We start from the raw sequence: 17,936 nt of genomic DNA on the forward strand, positions 1-17,936 counted from the left end.
CAGAGAGAGTCACATGAAAGATGTTAAGAGCATATGCACTGTAGAGCATCTACCCCATCATCTCAATGTGAATTGGGTTTCCTACTCCCAATCCTTCAGAATGACCAATTCTCTGGCAAATGATCTTTCAAATTGCCACGAGTACTGAAAGTGCTTGGCAAATGTCTTTTTTTGGGGGGGGGGGGGCGCAAATGTCTGATTAGGGAATGAACGGACATCCCAATCCAGACTTGTCCTGTCCAACATTATGACCATCATCCATAACTACTTGAGCATTTGAGATGTAGACAGTCCCAATGGAGACATACTGTAGATATGTACATTGGATTTCAAAGACTTGGGATGAGAAAACAAACATCTCATTGATCTTTATACTAATCACATACTGAAATATTTTGAGTAAGTTAGATAGACCATATTAAAAATACTTCAACTGTTTCCTTTTACTTTTTAACGTGGCTACTAAAAAAAATCTTTAATTACAACGATGGCTCATTACACTTCTGACAGCAGTCTATTCAGCAATCTGAAACATACGAGAGATCTGAAACACTTGTGGCAGTGTCATCAAAATATTCCCAAGAAGAAAAAAAAATATTCACAAGATTTTTTTTTTCCTTTGGTATAGATCAGGTCTTGTGATCTATTAAGAAATAACGGTAGCCGGTGAGCTTTAATTGGCACATTTGATACACCTGAGGCTTAGTATTATCAAAGCATAGTTAAGAGTTTAAGATGCAACTGCTGATACCAGAGGCTTTCTATAACAGCTCTTTTCCAGGTTGTGACTCAGTACCCACCATAGGGCTGCCATCACCATGGCAGAGGAAAAGAGAGAGCTGGCTTTTACGTGCTCCTACACAGCCTGTGCTTATAGGCTTTTGAATTAATGCAAAAATTACTGATATATTTTATTTTCTCATATCAGGTCTTTGAAACTCAGTGTACAAATTTCCAGTACATCTCAGTTTGGACTGTCCACAGTTCAAATGCTAAATAGCTGCATGAGAGTCCCTGCCTTACTGTTGAGAGTCATGTGATAGTGCACAGGTATGTACGGAGTAATAAAAGCCTCTCCTGTAGGACAGCACAAGTTTTGGGGCATTCAAAATCCAACACAAACATTCTTTCCAATATACTGGAGACGTGAAACAATCAAAACATGGTCACTTTATGGAATTCTTCCATCAGTTAAGTACTGGAGCCAGTCAGAGGGCATCACCTTCCCTCAGGCCAAACAATGACTGCTTCCTGAGCGAAGAGAAGTGCAATCTATTCTTCATCCTCAACTTTTTGTATTTTGTTTCTACTTTCCTTCTCCAATAACATATTTTATTTCTTTTTGGTCATAGGAATTACACAACTTGTTATATAAAATGACAAACAGGCTTCTCTTTTCCTATTATGTGGACAAATTTGCCCATTTATCTCCTGTAATCTTATTTCCGGCATCTTATGGTTAACATATATAGAAAGAAACTAGTTACCTACGATATAGCCCTACTGTTCAATAAGCTATGCCACATGTGTGGCTACATTCAGCTATCTTCTTGGCTTTCTAAATGATAGAATTCTGTTCCATTTGTTATAATGGTTGTTTTCATGTTTCTAAGATACTTACACAAATGAAGAAAAAATTCTGAATTATACTCTAAAAACTTAAATCCAGCCACAGGTAGCTCAACAGCTCCATCTTCCTGCTGGAATCCCCCCCCTTCAACCCTCCTTCCAAGTACATACAACCCTACCCCTTCCCTAACATAGTAACATGAAACACAACAAAATGTTTTAAGTGTACATCATACATTTATTACCAACAACCCTCTCAACTCCAAAATTGGGCACAGGGATTAAAAATAAAAATTCATTGCACTACTTAGTAAAGCATTACTAGTAACTTTCATAAAAAATGTACAAACTTTGTTAAAAATTTATCAAGCCTTCAAATGATTTGGTTACAGATATTTATAATACGTACATTTAAAACTATATGTTAACTGATACAATGGAATATGATTTGAGGAAATGACTCAGCAAATGATTCCAAAAAACACCCCTGTAAGCTTTCATAATCTGAAACAAACAGCAAAAATGAGGTAACCAAATGTACCAACAGGGGGGAAAATAGCTTTCTAATGAAGGCCTAAAGATATCTGTGAAAAATATTCTCTTTGAGTTGGTAGATCTCATTCAAAATACTATAAGAGGCCCAAATTTAAGAATCTTAATAAATCACATTTCAGAGAGTGTATAAAATCTAAATATGCTTTCACATTTTCCAGATTTTGCTCAAAAAAATTCAGGAGAGAAAATCCTAATGAGATCTTGATACCTGGAGGCCTTATTGTTTGTTTTGTTCTATTGGGGGAAGGGGAGTGCGGCTAAAAAAAAATTCAAAGATGAAAATTCATGCAAAACAACACAAAATGAAACCCCACAGCAGAGTTAAGATGGTAAAGCCAATATTGTTTTAGGAGAAAAGAGGAAGAAGGCAACAAACCAACATCTGCCTGCTATCTGATGCATCGCTCAAGGTGACAACAGCTGGGCACAAATCAACTGTTCTCTTTTGCTAGCCATGAAGTTGTTCACCGTGGCTAGTCTGAGTTGGTTCAGAACACATGCATGTATGCTCCTAATACGCGCTAACCATTTAAAAAGCAAGTCTGTACACATCTCTAAGGGCCCCATGCAAAGAAAGACATTCCCAAAGAGAGATCAGTCACAAGAGTGCAACAATTACTTCAGGATTTTACCAAAATAGACCCTGCTGCCTCCTAATTTGCCAACTGCCTCTCAAAAATTTGCTGGAAAAGGGATATTATGACAAGAATTCATCGTCAGAGGGAAGATAGAGCTACTTTTCCTAGTCATTAGTACAATGTGCCTTGTTAATTAGGTATCTATATAAATTAGAAAAGTGCTTTACTTGCATGCTTCAATAAAATGAATACTGAGTGTAGTAGTGTTATGTTAGATCTGTACAGATATAAATTTTTTGCAGCTATATAAAAGAGTCTATGTATAACATGGGCTTTTTGCCATTTTAAACATGATTTTTTATAATTAAAAAAAATAAAGATCAAACTATACGTGATTCGTAATGTAGCTGATTATTATGCCAATAATTTTGGTCTTCAACGCGCTTTTTATTCATCAGGAACAGGTGGGGAAGGTCCTAATGATTGAAAAGTAACATGTGCACTTTAGCACTGTTGAGATGTATTTCTGATGCACTGACAAATACAGGGGCAAACAGAAAGTGTGCAAAATCCTATTTGTATGACTAGATAGAGGCAACAGTGTCTGGAAAAGGGCAAAATTGTGCTTCTGTGAGAATTGACTTTACTGAACTCTAAGCTGGGATGAGCTTATAGAGACTTCAAGGGAAGGCAAGTAGCATGGCAGTAACAAGTAGTTAACACTGTCTGAGTAGAAAACTGACACAGAGCCAACTGAAAGCTGAGTGAGGCTGGCAGCAAGTCATCACAGTCCTGACTGGGATTATGCAGTTTGTGCTACTGCAAACAAAGCAATGACCTCAACTGCAGGAAGAGGCAGACGATGCTGAAGACAATAAAAGAACGAGGGACGAATCAAAACACTGCTGGAAAAATGACTTTAAACAATCTAAATGATCCTCAATGGACCTATTAAAAAAACAAACCCACATAGCTATGTATTATTTCAGATCAACTAAATGAAGGTCAATTCCTGTTTTACAGCATTATTTTTTATACAAAAATCAAATCTTCATTTATACTGCAAGTATTCTGGACCTGTTATATTAAATTTTTCTCAAACAAAAACATTTTAAAAAAGCAATAGAACATCAAAGCACATCAGGTCTAAGAATTTGAGCTGTCACAGCACTTGATCCATCCTGGAAATGAGGGTTTCCATGAGAAGCACATTTACTGAGGGAAGAACTAGACAACTTTCAGAATTGGAGGTTGGCAGGTGAATCGATACAAACAAAAAATACAGTTCCTTAAAACAATTTAGTTGCCTATGAGAGCTTAACAAAGAACATAACAGAAGTCAAGCTGAATTAGTTAACAGATTTTGTTCTGGTGGAAGTAGAGAAGTGAGACTTCATGGGACCAGCAGTATACTGAGAAATATATTACTCAAATATCTTCAGAATAGACTACAAATCTAAACATCAAAAAAAAAAAAAATCACAGGTACTTCCTGTAAGAAGCTTACTGGAAATGTAAAGGAAAAAACAAGAGAGTATCAACATTCAAATCACTGATTGAAATGCTAATATTGCTAACTGATGATGTATGATATTGCACCTTCTTTTTGGAAACAGCAAGTTGGAGATTAAAAAATTTTTCACAACAGAATCAAAAAATCAGGTTCATGGAGTGAGAAATCTGTTACACTTTTTTTTCTTAAGTGACCCACCTGGGACCACCAACGAAGAGAAGGTGACAGCTGCCTGAAGCAAAGGAAGAAGGCTTTTCTCATTCCATTCATTGGGAAGAAAGGGTATGGAGTATTCAATGCTTATCATTGATGCACCCTTAGCAATCAGTGTGCAACAGCAAACACAAGGGAAAAAACCAGTGTACAGTACTAGTGCTGTTTAAATAACACACCAGATTATACATTGCAGCATAATTAAAACTACACACACATTCTTGGTACATGCTGGTATATAGGATCTCATACACACATTTAGCTACCATGCCCTCACACAAGTAGTTGCGCGCACACTCTCACACACAGATACATTTATCACCAACAGTCATACGCTGCATTCATTTCCACTCACAGTTTCTGAAGGCTCTATATAAGGTAGATTGCTATATCATCTGGAGCTACCACTTTTTATAAAAGCACATGCTAAAAGATCACGTCCACTGTAATCTTGCAGCAACACTCGGAATGATCACACAAAAACCAGGGAATGTTAGTGCACACACAAAATTAAGCTAAAGAAAAAGTCTTTGGAGTTCCAATCACACGGTTAGTATAACAATCCCATAATTGTGAAGACTAATTGTAAGCTTTTATAGTTGATTAAGTCACACAGTGCAAAGAAAGGTCCATTGACCCTTTTGGTAAAGGGAGGGCTGGAAGCCACACAGATTAAGTTCAATGAAGAGTCCGTATATACATGTGATGAGGAACACCCAAACTAAATTTGTGCTCTTAGGTTGGTCATTCTGAATCCCGATGCACTTCGGAAGCATCAGCTCGGCAGATTGGGCAAGTACGATTTGCCTAAAAGACAAGAGAGAAAATTTGTCTGCATTGTGACTAATACAATGTAACATGTTAAAAGCAATGAGATATTTTTATTTCCCAAATAGATAGTATTTACATTCTTTATTCCTTTATAAAAAGTACAAAGTAATCATTTTATCTCTTATTTATTTTTTGAAAGATCGATCCTTCCTTCCTTCCTTCCTTCCTTCCTTCCTTCCTTCCTTCCTTCCTTCCTTCCTTCCTTCCTTCCTTCCTTCCTTCCTTCCTTCATGAGAGACATGGAGAAAGAGGCAGATACACAAGCAAGCTCCCCACAGGAGCCTGATGTGGGTCGCAATCCCAGATCTCCGGGATCACGCCCTGAGCCAAAGGCAGATGCCCAACTGCTGAGCCACCCAGGCATCCCTAATCTCTTTTAAAAAATACACCACAGGGCGCCTGGATGGCTCAGCAGTTGAGCGTCTGCCTTTGGCTCAGGTTGTGATCCTGGGGTCCTGGGATTGAGTCCCACACCAGGCTCCCCACATGAAGCCTGCGTCTCCCTCTGCCTATGTCTCTGCCTCTCTCTGTCTCTCATGAATAAATTAAAAAAAAAAATCTTAAAAAAAATAAAAAATATACCACAGGGTATCTGGGTGGCTCAGTTGGTTAAGCATCTGCCTTCAGCTCAGTTCATGATCCCAGGGTCCTGGGACAGAGCCTTGCATCAGGCTCCCTGCTCAGTAGGGGAGTCTGCTTCTCCCTCTGCCTCTGCTTGTGCTCTCTCTCAAATAAATAAAATCTTAAAAAAAAAAAAAATTGACCACAAACTCAAAGACTTAGCAGCCAAAGATTGATTTAATATGTCTGTTTCAACATATAAACAAGATTAGCTATCACCAGATCAGACAGATTGAATAATCAGCTTAAAACCCCCTCTCAACAAATGGCACCACCATTTTCTGAGTTGCCAAAGCCACAAAGCATCTAAGCATCAAGTAGCTGCCTTGACTCACCTGCACCTTTACTTTCTAAGACCCATTATTCGTCAAAAACTCCCATTTGTACATTATGGTAGCTCTCCAATCAGTCCTCTTCTTCTTATCCAACTGCCAGTATTTGTTCTCTGTTTAGCCCAGATCATCATCATTCCATCTCAAAGTCTCTTAGAAATATCTTTCCTTTTCCATTCTCCAAACAGAGATCAGTCATCTTCCTGAACACAATCTCAGCCATAGCCTTCCACATCGCTTCGGGAATCAAGTCCACAATCCCTCATATTCATCACGACCTCACAAAAGCTGGTCACTGGCCATATCTTTAAACGTCTCTTCTCCTGCCACCCTCTCCATCAGCCACATGGAATCTGCTCTTTACTGATCTCTGCTCCCACATGGCAGGGCCGTGCATGTATAATACATTCTACTTCTAAAAAATTAGGATTCTTTGCCTTCAGGATTCAGTTTGAGCTAAACAGGGCCCCCTTACTCTGTGCTCACACAGAGGACTGATTCTATTTGAACTCATCTGTCTTCTTCACCAAACTGTGACCTTATATAATCGAGTGGGGGTATTATTTTCTAATCAGAATACTCTTAAAATAATAAAGTTGACTATTTTCAATTATTTTGCTGCATCCTATTTTTATTCAACAACTATAAAATACAAAATTTATATCCTTGTTTTTTTTGTATTTACAAAAGAAAAAAACCAGAATTAAATAAAAGCACTACTGGTTCATTTCCCATGTAAATTTCTAACAAAAGAGCTCCAGTGAAGTCCCCTCCAAAACTCTTAAGGGAAACTGGCTCTGCAAGTTTCGGCCTTGTCCCTACACACCACTAGAAAGAATATACTGTGATCAAGGACAGATAACTGATTTTCAATCACTCCAACTTTCTACAATCACTCCCATTTTGATAACTCTAGTTAATTTTTACTGGCCTTTTTCTCTTCATTTGCAGAAATCAGTGGAAGTTTTGTCTCCTTACCCACCCTCCACCAAACAATGGACTTATTCTACATTAAACTATGGGCAATAAAAAAGAAAATTCAACGTTATTCTCTTCATAGACACCATCACTTTACCTTAAGCCATTTGTCGACACACTTGGCATGGAACTCGTGGTTACAGGGTAAAACTCTAAGTAGCTGCCTTGACTCAAAATCACACATGCATACTACACACCTAAAAAAAACCAAAAAGATCGTTTAACCATAAATCCATGTGGTTTTCTATTTTGTTATGACTACCGAAGCCTAGAAAACCATTTACCATTTCAGTTTTCAAACGGTCATTTAAATTTTAAGAAAAACAATCAATACCCTGAAAAAAATCAGGATATTAAAACATTTAGAATGTTCTGCTTTACTAAGAGATCACCAAGAAAACTTCTGGTTAAACATCCAAGCTTCAGCATACTGAAGACACTATAATATTTGACCGATGGTGTTGGAACAATTGGACATCCATATACAAAAGAATGAAGTTGGACCCCTAACCTTACACGATATAGAAAAATTAACAGAAAAATTGGGGGGGGGGGGGCAAAAGCCTAAATTAAGAGCTAAAAACTACTAAACTCTTAAAAGAGGTAAATCTTCATGACCTTGAAATAAGCAGTGTTTTAACACAGGTGACACCAAAAGCACAAAAAACAACAGAAAGTAGTTAAATTGAACATTAAAACAAAAAACTTGTGCTTCAAAAGACATCATTAAGAAAGTGAAAGACAACTTACAAAATGGGAGACACTTTTGAAAATTGTAACTTGTAAGGGAATGACATGTATGTATAAATAACTTCTACAATTCAATAACAGACAACCCAATTTTTAAAAATAGCAAAGGATAGAGAAATTTCTCCAAAGAAGATATATAGGTGGCAAATAAGTACAGTAAAAGAACTCAACATCATTAGCCACCTGGGAAATGGAGATAAAACCTTAGTAAGAGGGATGCCTGGTTGGCTCAGCAGTTGAGCGTCTCCCTTTGGTTCAGGGTATGATCAAGCCCCAGACTGGGCTCCCTATGAGGAGCCTGCCTCTCCCTCTGCCTATGTCTCTGACCCTCTCTGTGTATCTCTCATGAATAAATAAATAAAATCTTTAAACAAAACAAACAAAACCTTAGTAAGATACCACCACTTCACTCCCACGAGGACAGCTAGAACCAAAAGACAGATAATAATAAGCACTGGAGAGGATGTGGAGAAACTTTACATATATTTGCTGGTGGGAATGTAAAATGGTATATCCACTGTGGAAAAAACTGGAAGCTCTCAAAAGGTTAAACAAAGTTAGAAAAAAAAAGTTGGGGTGCTTGGCTGGCTTAGTCAGAAGAACATGTGACTCGATCTCAGGGTTCTAAGTTTGAACCCCATGAATAAATTCATAAATGAATAAGAAACTTTTTAAAAAGGTTAGGGGCAGCCTGGGTGGCTCAGTGGTTTAGCACTACCTTCAGCCCAGGGCGTGATCCTGGAGACCCGGGATTGAGACCCATGTCAGGCTCTTGGCATGGAGCCTGCTTCTCCCTCTGCCTATGTCTCTGCCTCTCTCTCTCTGTGTCACTCATGAATAAATAAATAAAATCTTAAAAAAAAAGAGAGATTAAACAAAGTCATATGATCCATCAGATATTTCAGAGAAATGAAAATATACATCCACAGGAAAATTCCGTACACAAACGTTCACAGTAGTATTATTACTAGTCAAAACACAGTAATAACCCAAATGTCTATCAATTGAGGAAGGGATAAACAGTATTTGGTGAAATATTATTTGGCCACAAAAGGGACAGAAGTAGTACTGATACAAGCAACATGATGGACCTTGAAAACTTTAAGTGAAAGAAGCCATACATAAAAGAGCACATATTGTATGATCTCATTTATGTGAAATGTCCAGGACAGGCAAATCAATAGAGATTTTTAAAAAGTAAATTTCTTGGGAGCTATGCTAGACAGGGTTGGGGGAAAATGCAAAGTGGCTGCTAATAGGTGAGAGGTTTCTTTATGGGGTGAAGAAACAGTGTATATTCAAATCTGAAGATGGCTGCAAAACTCTATGAATATAGGAAAAAAACAAATTGTACACTTTACATGTGAATTTTATCTCTGTAAAGTGATTATTAAAGATACTATAATAAGCACAATGTTTAGGTAAAAACATCAACCTTTACATGTAGGAGACCCTTCAATCTTATAAAGTTTGAAGTAGAAAACACAAAATTTGTAGGCAACCTGAAAATCCAGAACAGGACTGTCGAAAAGAACTTTCTGAGACAGAAATATTCTACGTCTTCTAACACGGCATCATTAGTTAGTGCAATAAAGAAACTTAACTTCTTATTTAATCTAAACAGCCCTACATGACTGTGGCTACCTTATCAGATAGCACAACAGGCCTGGAGTATGCAACAGAGACTACTTATTTTTATCAAGTTATCTCTGACTCTCAAGCTTTCTTTTATAAAGGCAGAAAAGGAAATTTCAGAGTGATGTTGGAAAATTGTACTTACAAAGTCTGTTCTGACTGGTGGTTGTTAGGATTGAACCGATAAGAAGGAAGCTGTTCAATATCTGCTTTAGTCAGTCCTCGGGGTTTAGCCTCTCCCAGTCGCTCTGCCAGGTTTAACAGGGCCTAGAGAAGGAAAAAGGAGACATAACTTTTATCTCTAAGTTTTCTATTTCAAAAATCAAAAAACCCAAGAAACAAACAAAAGAAAAATCAACCCTATCTTTATTATAGAAAATTTTAAATATGTACAATACTAGAAAAAAGTATATGAATTTTCACATGCCTATTACCCAGCCTCAACAATAATTTCATGAAGCACTGTCCACTCTAAACTCCAGATTATTTTGAAACAAAACTAAAACATTTATTTCACTGGTAAAATAGTTCTGTGTATATCTTTAAAACAATCTGCCCACCTCAGCGCTTCTGACATTTTGGGCCAGACAAAATTTTATTGAGGGGAGCCGTCCTTGTACATTGTAGAATGTTTAGCAGCATCACTTGCCTCTAAGCTGCTGGATGCCAATAACGCCATACCCCTAGTTGTAACAACCAACAATGTCTCCAGATGTTGTTAAATACCTACCATTTGGGAAGTAAAACTGTCCCTAAGTTGAGAACCACCCTACTAAAAAATAAAAGATGTTTTAAAAGAACAGAACCACAGTATCATCACACTTAAAAAATTAACAATTCCTTTAAATGCCAATTGCCTGTTTCAATTATTTTCTTTTTTTTTGGGGGGGGTTGTTTCAATTATTTTCAAAAACACTAAATACAGTTTGTTCGAATCAGGATCCAAAAAAATCTATACATTACTGCTGCTTGGTATGTGTCTAATATCTTTTTTATTCTTCTTTTATCTGTTGAACAAACAAGGTCAATGGCTTGTACAAATCCCCACACTCTGAATTTTGCTCACTGAACCTACTTGTATTTTCTTTCCCCTGTACTTGCTATAAATTGGTAGCTTTGACTATTTCCATCATAAGACTCAACATGCCTACCTGCTATGTTAGCAACCACTGATGTAACACTGCCTAGGTCCACAAATCCATTAAAGATGGCAAAATGGTAACATTCTATCACTTTCTTAATTTATTAGGTGTGATATTATTATAATAAGGCACTGTTCTATATCAAACTGTACTCAACATAATTTAAATAGAAAAGGTAAAATAAGGGGCAGCCCAGGTGCCTCAGCGGTTTAACACTGCCTTCAGCCCAGGGTATGATCCTGGAGACCCAGGATCGAGTCCCACATTGGGCTCCCTGCACAGAGCCTGCTTCTCCCTCTACCTGTGTCTCTGCCTCTCTCATGAATGAATAAATAAAAATCGTTAAGATAAAGAAAAGGTAAAAAAAGAGCAGTGAGTTTTTTATTTTTTGAAGTTATCACTAAGAAATCATGATTTTAAGACAGTTATGCTTCAGTACATGGCTGCTGTTATGCTTATTTATTTTACACCAGTGCCTCCTTTCTCCCAGTTTTCAATGTCTCTAATTAATCATTTGCTTTATCCTACAATCTGGCAGCCTTTTGTAGGCTGCTTTCCCCTCTTTTTTAGGCTGCCAAAGGGTTAAAAGAATGGCTAAAAATGAAATGACGATGGACAATGAAAGAAACAGAATTTCCCAAAATCTCAATAATTAATGCTATGATACTTATGCCTTAATATGGGACAGCTTATTTGGAGAATTGGGTCGTCTAAATAAAGTGGTCTCCCTTCACCATGCATGCCCCTAAGTCCTTCTAAAATGCTAGACAGTAAATTTGTAAATTTAATTGATGCCAATTACAATTAGCAGATAAAACTTAGGATACAGCTGATATAAATCTTTTATACCTCTAATGTTTATACTATAGGACACTTAGGTCAATTAAAACAACTTATAACAATTATATTCAATAAAGTGTGTTCATTAAAAACCCTTACTAAATGAGGCTATGATAAGCAAGCCTTCAATGAATTTATATGATCTAGCAAGCAAGAGAACCGAAGCTAAGACATGATTAGTATGGATGTTTTTATAAGAACTTTAAGAACAAAAAGGAGGGAGGGACTCATTTAGATCTGGGAATGTAGGGCAGCCCGGGTGGCTCAGCGTTTAGCGCCACCTTCAGCCCAGGGCCTGATCCTGGAGACCCGGGATCGAGTCCCATGTTGGGCTCCCTGCATGGAGCCTGCTTCTCCCTCTGCCTATGTCTCTGCCTCTCTGTCTCGAACAAATAAATAAAATCTTAAAAAAAAAAAAAAAAAAGATCTGGGAATGGACTAGAAATGCCTTTCACAGAGGCAGTACTTTTAGCTAGGTCTTAAAAAAGTTATGTTTCAAAATGTGGAGGAGAGGGAAGTTCTTAGGCAGAAGGATAGGGGAATAAAGGCACTTAGGCAAGAACGTAGCAGGTAGATTCAAAACCAGAAAAGCAAGAGTCTGGACCAAGTATGACTACAGAAGATCAAACATATTTAACCCAAAGTATAGTTTAGAAAGGTACTCCAATGCCAAATAAAAAGTATTTTTCTTATGTTGGGATGGTATCACTGCTTTTTTCCATTGATGGGTACACATGATCTATTTAACAAAGAGCTGTCCTTTTCAGCAGCATGACTTAGGACTTCATTTTAGTACAGAATGCCTAAATGATAACCAACTCCTTTGTACAAAACTAACATCATCAGTGTAGAAATAAACCAGGAAAATTATTACAGCCCCTTTCTCTCTCTAAAAATCTGGAACTGGAATCCAAAGGACAGTGCAGTGTGATTACATATGTAGAAGGAAAATGACACAATACATTTTGAAAACTATAAAGGAGGGGATGCCCGGGTGGCTCAGTGGTTGAGCAACTGCCTTCAGCCCAGGCCATGATCCCAGAGTCTTGGGATCGAGTCCCACGTCGGGCTCCCTGCATGGAGCTTGCTTCTCCCTCTGCCTGTGTCTCTGCCTCTCTGTGTGTGTGTGTCTCTCATGAATAAATAAAATCTTAAAAAAAAACAAAAACACTAGTTTTTTGGTAGAAGAATATATAGTATTTGGCCTGATCTCTTCCACATGTTAAAAAAATAAACAAACAAAAACAAAGGTGCTTTAAGATTATGTGTGTATGGTTTTGTCCCTTCTCCATCCCTAGGTTCTAGTCACATTGTATAAATAGAGACTGAGTGAGGCTGGGGTGAGAAAGAGAAGTACCAGTATAAAAAAGTCACATTGTCACATTCAACAATACAAAGTTCCCTTCCAACCCCTAAACTGCATGCCTATTCCTAATCTCAAATAATATAATAACGTCCACATCATCTACTTGACCTGTCATCTTTCATTCTGCATTCTTCAACTACTGCAATCCTTTTTGCAGAGCATCTTCTTTTGCAAGCCCCCTACACACACCCGACACTACCACAAATCATTCAGTGATCAATTCCTGTTGAGTCTCTCAAATTAAATTATATTTAAGAATTTTAAGAATAAAAAAGAAAAAAGTCTTTTAAGATAAGACTCTTATACATTTGGAGTTCCCATGGTTAATTGCATAGTTTTATAATTTGCCCAATCTATTAGGTTACTCTTCCTTCCACTGATGTCTGACCATTCCCATCTATTCCTTCATGCTACCAGCAGAGTTTGGACTCATAAAGGTAGACGTTTGATGCCATAAGCACCAAAGATACTTAGCAGCTCCTTCCTCTCACAACAGTCAAAATTTTGTCTCTAAGCAGGGCATACATATATTCAAGAACAGCCAGTTGAACTTTTCAAACAAATCTCCATTTTCTCCCTTTCATTTTAGCCACCAATCATATGCCGTGCCATAAGAATATCCAGCACTTCTCTACCTCAATCTCATGCATGAAGCAGCCTTTCCATCCTTTAGGAACCAGCTCCAACACCTGTCCTTCCACAAAATCTTTTCAGAACATTCAATCATAATTCACTGTTTCCTCATTTACAGTCTCTTAAAGGAATTTTATGTAATTCTAATGCATCACCAAAGCCTATTTCATTATCATAGCTGTGTGGTACATGTAGAAATATCCTAAGGATGCTGACCACTTTTTTTTTTTATACATTCGCATTGTGAAATGTATAGGGGAATTATCAAATGCGTGTTTAATTACATGAATGAGTGAATGAGTAGAACAATACTTCTTATGCATACAACACTCCCCAAATAAATTTACCGACTAACCTCATAATTTTCTACTTCTCCATCTTCCACATCCAATTCAAAGCTGAAAGTCGGGCCCACTGCAGGTGGCACTGGAAGCATTGATCTGCAGTGAAAACATTAGCATTCATACATTGGTACATTACATAAATGAACAGGATAGGAAGAACAAGGTTAATGCTACAGGGAAAAAGAATGGTCAGTGTTAATCAGTGGCAACCCTTTTAAAGAAAGGGACTTGACTGGCAATATATAAAAACTGACATTAATGGGCAGCCTGGGTGGCTCAGTGGTTTAACGCCGCCTTCAGCCCAGGGCCTGATCCTGGGGTCCTGGGATTGGGTCCCGCATCCGGCTCCCTGCTTGGAGCCTGCTTCTCTCCCTCTGCCTGTATCTCTGCCTCTCTCTGTGTTTGTGTCTCTCATCAATAAATAAAATATTTTTTAAATGAAATATTAGGGATTAATTTAACCAAACATGTACAAGACCTACATAATTAAAAACTAAAAATACTGCAGGAAATTTTGTTTAAATTAACAAATAGAGAAATATACTGTTAAGCAGACAAGAAGATATCAATTCTCCTCCAAAACTGATCTATAAATTTCATGCAGCCCCTACAAAAAACCCAGCAAGCTGTATTTTGGTAGAAACTGATTTGATTTTAAACTTTATATGGATCATGTAAGACTTTAAAATAATTTTAAGAACCAAGTTGTGACACTATCTGATTTTAAGACTTATAATAAAGCTACAATTATCAAACTAGTGTAGTACAAGCACATGGCTCTCTGTATAAAAAATTTCCTAGTCTTCTTAGAAGGTAATTATAGACATCAGACTGAATTCTAGCCAGCCGGATGTAGGTAGAAGTAACACATGCAACTAAGTATCCTTGAGAGGAGGCAAGTAAGCAGAGAGATCCGTTTTCATTTTTGATAGCTGGAATGTGGATAAAATGGCTAGAACTTGGGAGCCATCTTCAATCATGTAGAGGAAGTCATAAAATTTTAAGTTTGGTAGAACCATTTCTTATTTATGAGGCTAACAAGTGGTCCCTGAATTGACTACTTCTGAACTTCATTACAAGAGAGAAATATGGGACGCCTGGGTGTCTCAGTGGTTGAGCGTCTGCCTTCGGCTCAGGGCGTAATCCTGGAGACCCGGGACTGAGTCCCACGTTGGGCTCCCTGTATGGAGCCTGCTTCTCCCTCTGCCTGTATCTATCTCGCAATCTGTGTCTCTCATGAGTAAATAAATAAATAAATAATCTTAAAACAAAAAAAAAGGGGGGGGAGAAACAAAGAAATATGACCCATAACCCTTGGGCGCTTGTTACACACTTAATTCTAACAGTATTTCTAAGGCATTGACATAACTTCTCTGTTCCCTCTTTCCTTGAGAAAAGCAGCAATATCAAAAGCTGTATATTCAGGGTACCTGGGTGACTCAGCAGGCTAAGTGTCTGCCTTCAGCTCAGATCATGATCGGGGGCGGGGGTCCCCTGCTCAGCAGAAAGTCTGCTTGTCTCTTTCCCTCTGTCCCTTTCCCCTAACTCATGCTCTCTCTCTCTCTCTCTCTCAAATAAATAAAAATCTTAAAAAAAACCTACTTTCTGGCTCACAAATTCCTTCCTCTCCCACTTCTCTCTTGTTCTTGGCTCTTCTCTTTATTTCACCCTTACATTTGTTCCCCACCCCAAACCCCTTAATTTCTAAACAAATCTCTCATACACCCTAAATCATGTATCAGAGAAGGTATTCATAAAAGAGAGAGTTGTCAAGGGTATAAAAATTCAGAATTCACTAAAATGAGAAAAACAGAACTTACAACACATATGGTAGTAAGCTGGGATGATAAGGGAGAGGTGGTATTGGCTGCTGGGATCGATATCTACTACGTCCTGTGAGCCTCCGAGGCATAAATGGAGGATAAGGCTGTAGGGGAAAATGTTAAAAACAATTTAAGATCATTCTACCACCTTTATTCTGTCGAATAGTCTTTCTTCTTAAAAAAAAAACAAAAAACAAAAAACAAAAAACCTTACAAAATTCCTTACTATTTAAATAACATTTGGTATTTATTAAAGTGTTAACATAGATACAACTAGTTTAAAACATACACTTAAGGCGTTTTTTTAATGGTTGGGGTGCCTAGGTGGCTCATTCGGTTGAGAGTCTGACTCTTCATCTTAGCTCAGGTCATGATTTCAGGTATTGGGATCGTGTCCCGCCTTGGGCTTCGTACTTAGCATGGAGTCTGCTTGTCCCTCTCCCTCTGCACCTCCCCCCTGCTTTCTTTTTCTCTTTAAAAATAAGTATTTTTAAAAAGAAAATACAGAGTGCTTGGATGGTAAGCCAGTGTCTGCCTTCAGCTCAGGTCATAATCCCAGGGTCCTGGGATTGAGTCCCACATCGGGCTACCTGCTCAGCAGAGAGTATGCTTCTTCCTTTGATCCTCCCCCCCCTGCTTGTCCTCGCAGCTATCTCTCAAATAAATATTTTTCTTAAAAAAATAAATAAAAAGAAAAAAAGAAAAAAAACTTAGGTATATATTTAAATACAATTTTCCAACCAAACCCTTTCAAGAATACATTTAAAATTCTAAACATGTAGAGTTGTATACAAACAGAACTCAAAACAAATAAGTTATCAGAGCAAGTAATAGATTAAAAAAACAATGAATGAAAACTTACTACTCCAAAGGACACCTCCTGATGCAAAGGATCATGGGTTAGGAACTGCAAAGGAGCTGACGGAGGTAATGTTGGGGGATGAGCCGACGGAGGGTACGTAAAACCTCCTACTGGAAGATGTTCTCCTAAGAGTTCTACTTCATTTTCTATCCTTTGCAGAGGCTGAAGGAGGAAAAATGCAAACTAATATATTAATATACTTCCAGTGTTTAGACAGATGTTTTATAATAATAAAAATTAACTCTCCCCAAAACACCTTTAAGGTCATGTATTTCTTGCTGTTTGGACCAATCAAGTTTATACACGTGGACATAGAGATTACAGTAAAATCTTCCTATCTTTAATTGGATTTCAATAAGAAAATCTCTGAAACATGTCATTTAAACATTTCTACTATCCATTCAAAGATACATTTCTTTTTACTATTTGAAACTTCTCTTAAAAAAGGAGAAAGTGATAAGTCAATTATGTGAAAGTTAAAATTCTTTTTTAGTCATGATACACTGACCTAATCACAAAATTGTCAGACACTTAATCTCCAACATGAAACTGAGCATGAACCAGGGCTAAACGGGCTAACTTCAATATTATCTATAGAACTGACAGATTCATAGCCTACTTCAAAAGCATGCTAAGAACACTGAAACAACGTACAAAAGCAAAGCACACAGCATGTGTTGTCTTCACAACAGCTTTACTGAAATAATTCACATACTATAAAAATCACCTTGCTAAGGGGTACAATTCAATAGATTTTAGTAGATTCACAGGAGTTGTGCAACCATCACCCCTGTCTAATTCCAGAGCATGTTCAACCCTTCACCCCACAAACCTGCCATTAGCAGTTCACTACCTACTTTTTCCAGTCCCTCCCAAATCCTGCACAATTGTCAATCTACCTTCCGTTTCTACAAATTTGCCTATTCTGGACATTTCATATATATGTGTCATTTGCATCTGACTTCTGTCACTATTATTTTCAAGGCTCATCCATCTTGTACTTTGTGTTATCAGTACTTCATTCCTTTTTATAATTGAAAAAATAATTCACTGCATCATTTGAACTCTTTCCATTTTTTGGCTCTTAGGAATAACGCTGCCATGAACATTTATATACGTATTTTTGTGTATCTGATTCTCTTAGGAACATGTATTCTTAAAGATTAGTCTGACTTCCTTCTGCAGTTAGACAACACATTATTCACTATTCAAACACAGTTTGGGAGCTATATATGCTTGAAAGAAATCCCAACTGCTGACACTATGACAACATAAGTGAACCTAAGTTCTGATTTGGCTATGTGACTAGATCTTTTAAAGGATTCCAAACTCAAATATAAGTAATGGCTAA

At 37.5% G+C, this 17,936-nt stretch overlaps 1 protein-coding gene across 10 annotated transcripts in view; it reads right to left on the reverse strand.

Annotated features, from left to right (window-relative positions):
* Positions 1-1,786: 1,786 nt before the first annotated feature.
* The window catches only part of RNF38 (ring finger protein 38), a 66,486-nt gene continuing 50,336 nt past the window's right edge, over positions 1,787-17,936 (reverse strand). For all 10 annotated transcript variants that reach the window (XM_072841944.1, XM_072841941.1, XM_072841945.1 and 7 more), the window contains 6 exons: positions 16,586-16,747; positions 15,721-15,827; positions 13,912-13,996; positions 9,721-9,842; positions 7,288-7,387; positions 1,787-5,235 (listed from right to left, as the gene is read on the reverse strand). In XM_072841944.1, the coding sequence (XP_072698045.1) occupies positions 5,173-5,235; positions 7,288-7,387; positions 9,721-9,842; positions 13,912-13,996; positions 15,721-15,827; positions 16,586-16,747 (639 nt within the window). In that variant the 3' untranslated portion in view covers positions 1,787-5,172. The remainder of the gene's footprint in view (positions 5,236-7,287; positions 7,388-9,720; positions 9,843-13,911; positions 13,997-15,720; positions 15,828-16,585; positions 16,748-17,936) is intronic.

Source organism: Canis lupus, chromosome 10, assembly GCF_048164855.1.
Source record: "Canis lupus baileyi chromosome 10, mCanLup2.hap1, whole genome shotgun sequence".
Lineage (NCBI taxonomy): Eukaryota > Metazoa > Chordata > Mammalia > Carnivora > Canidae > Canis > Canis lupus.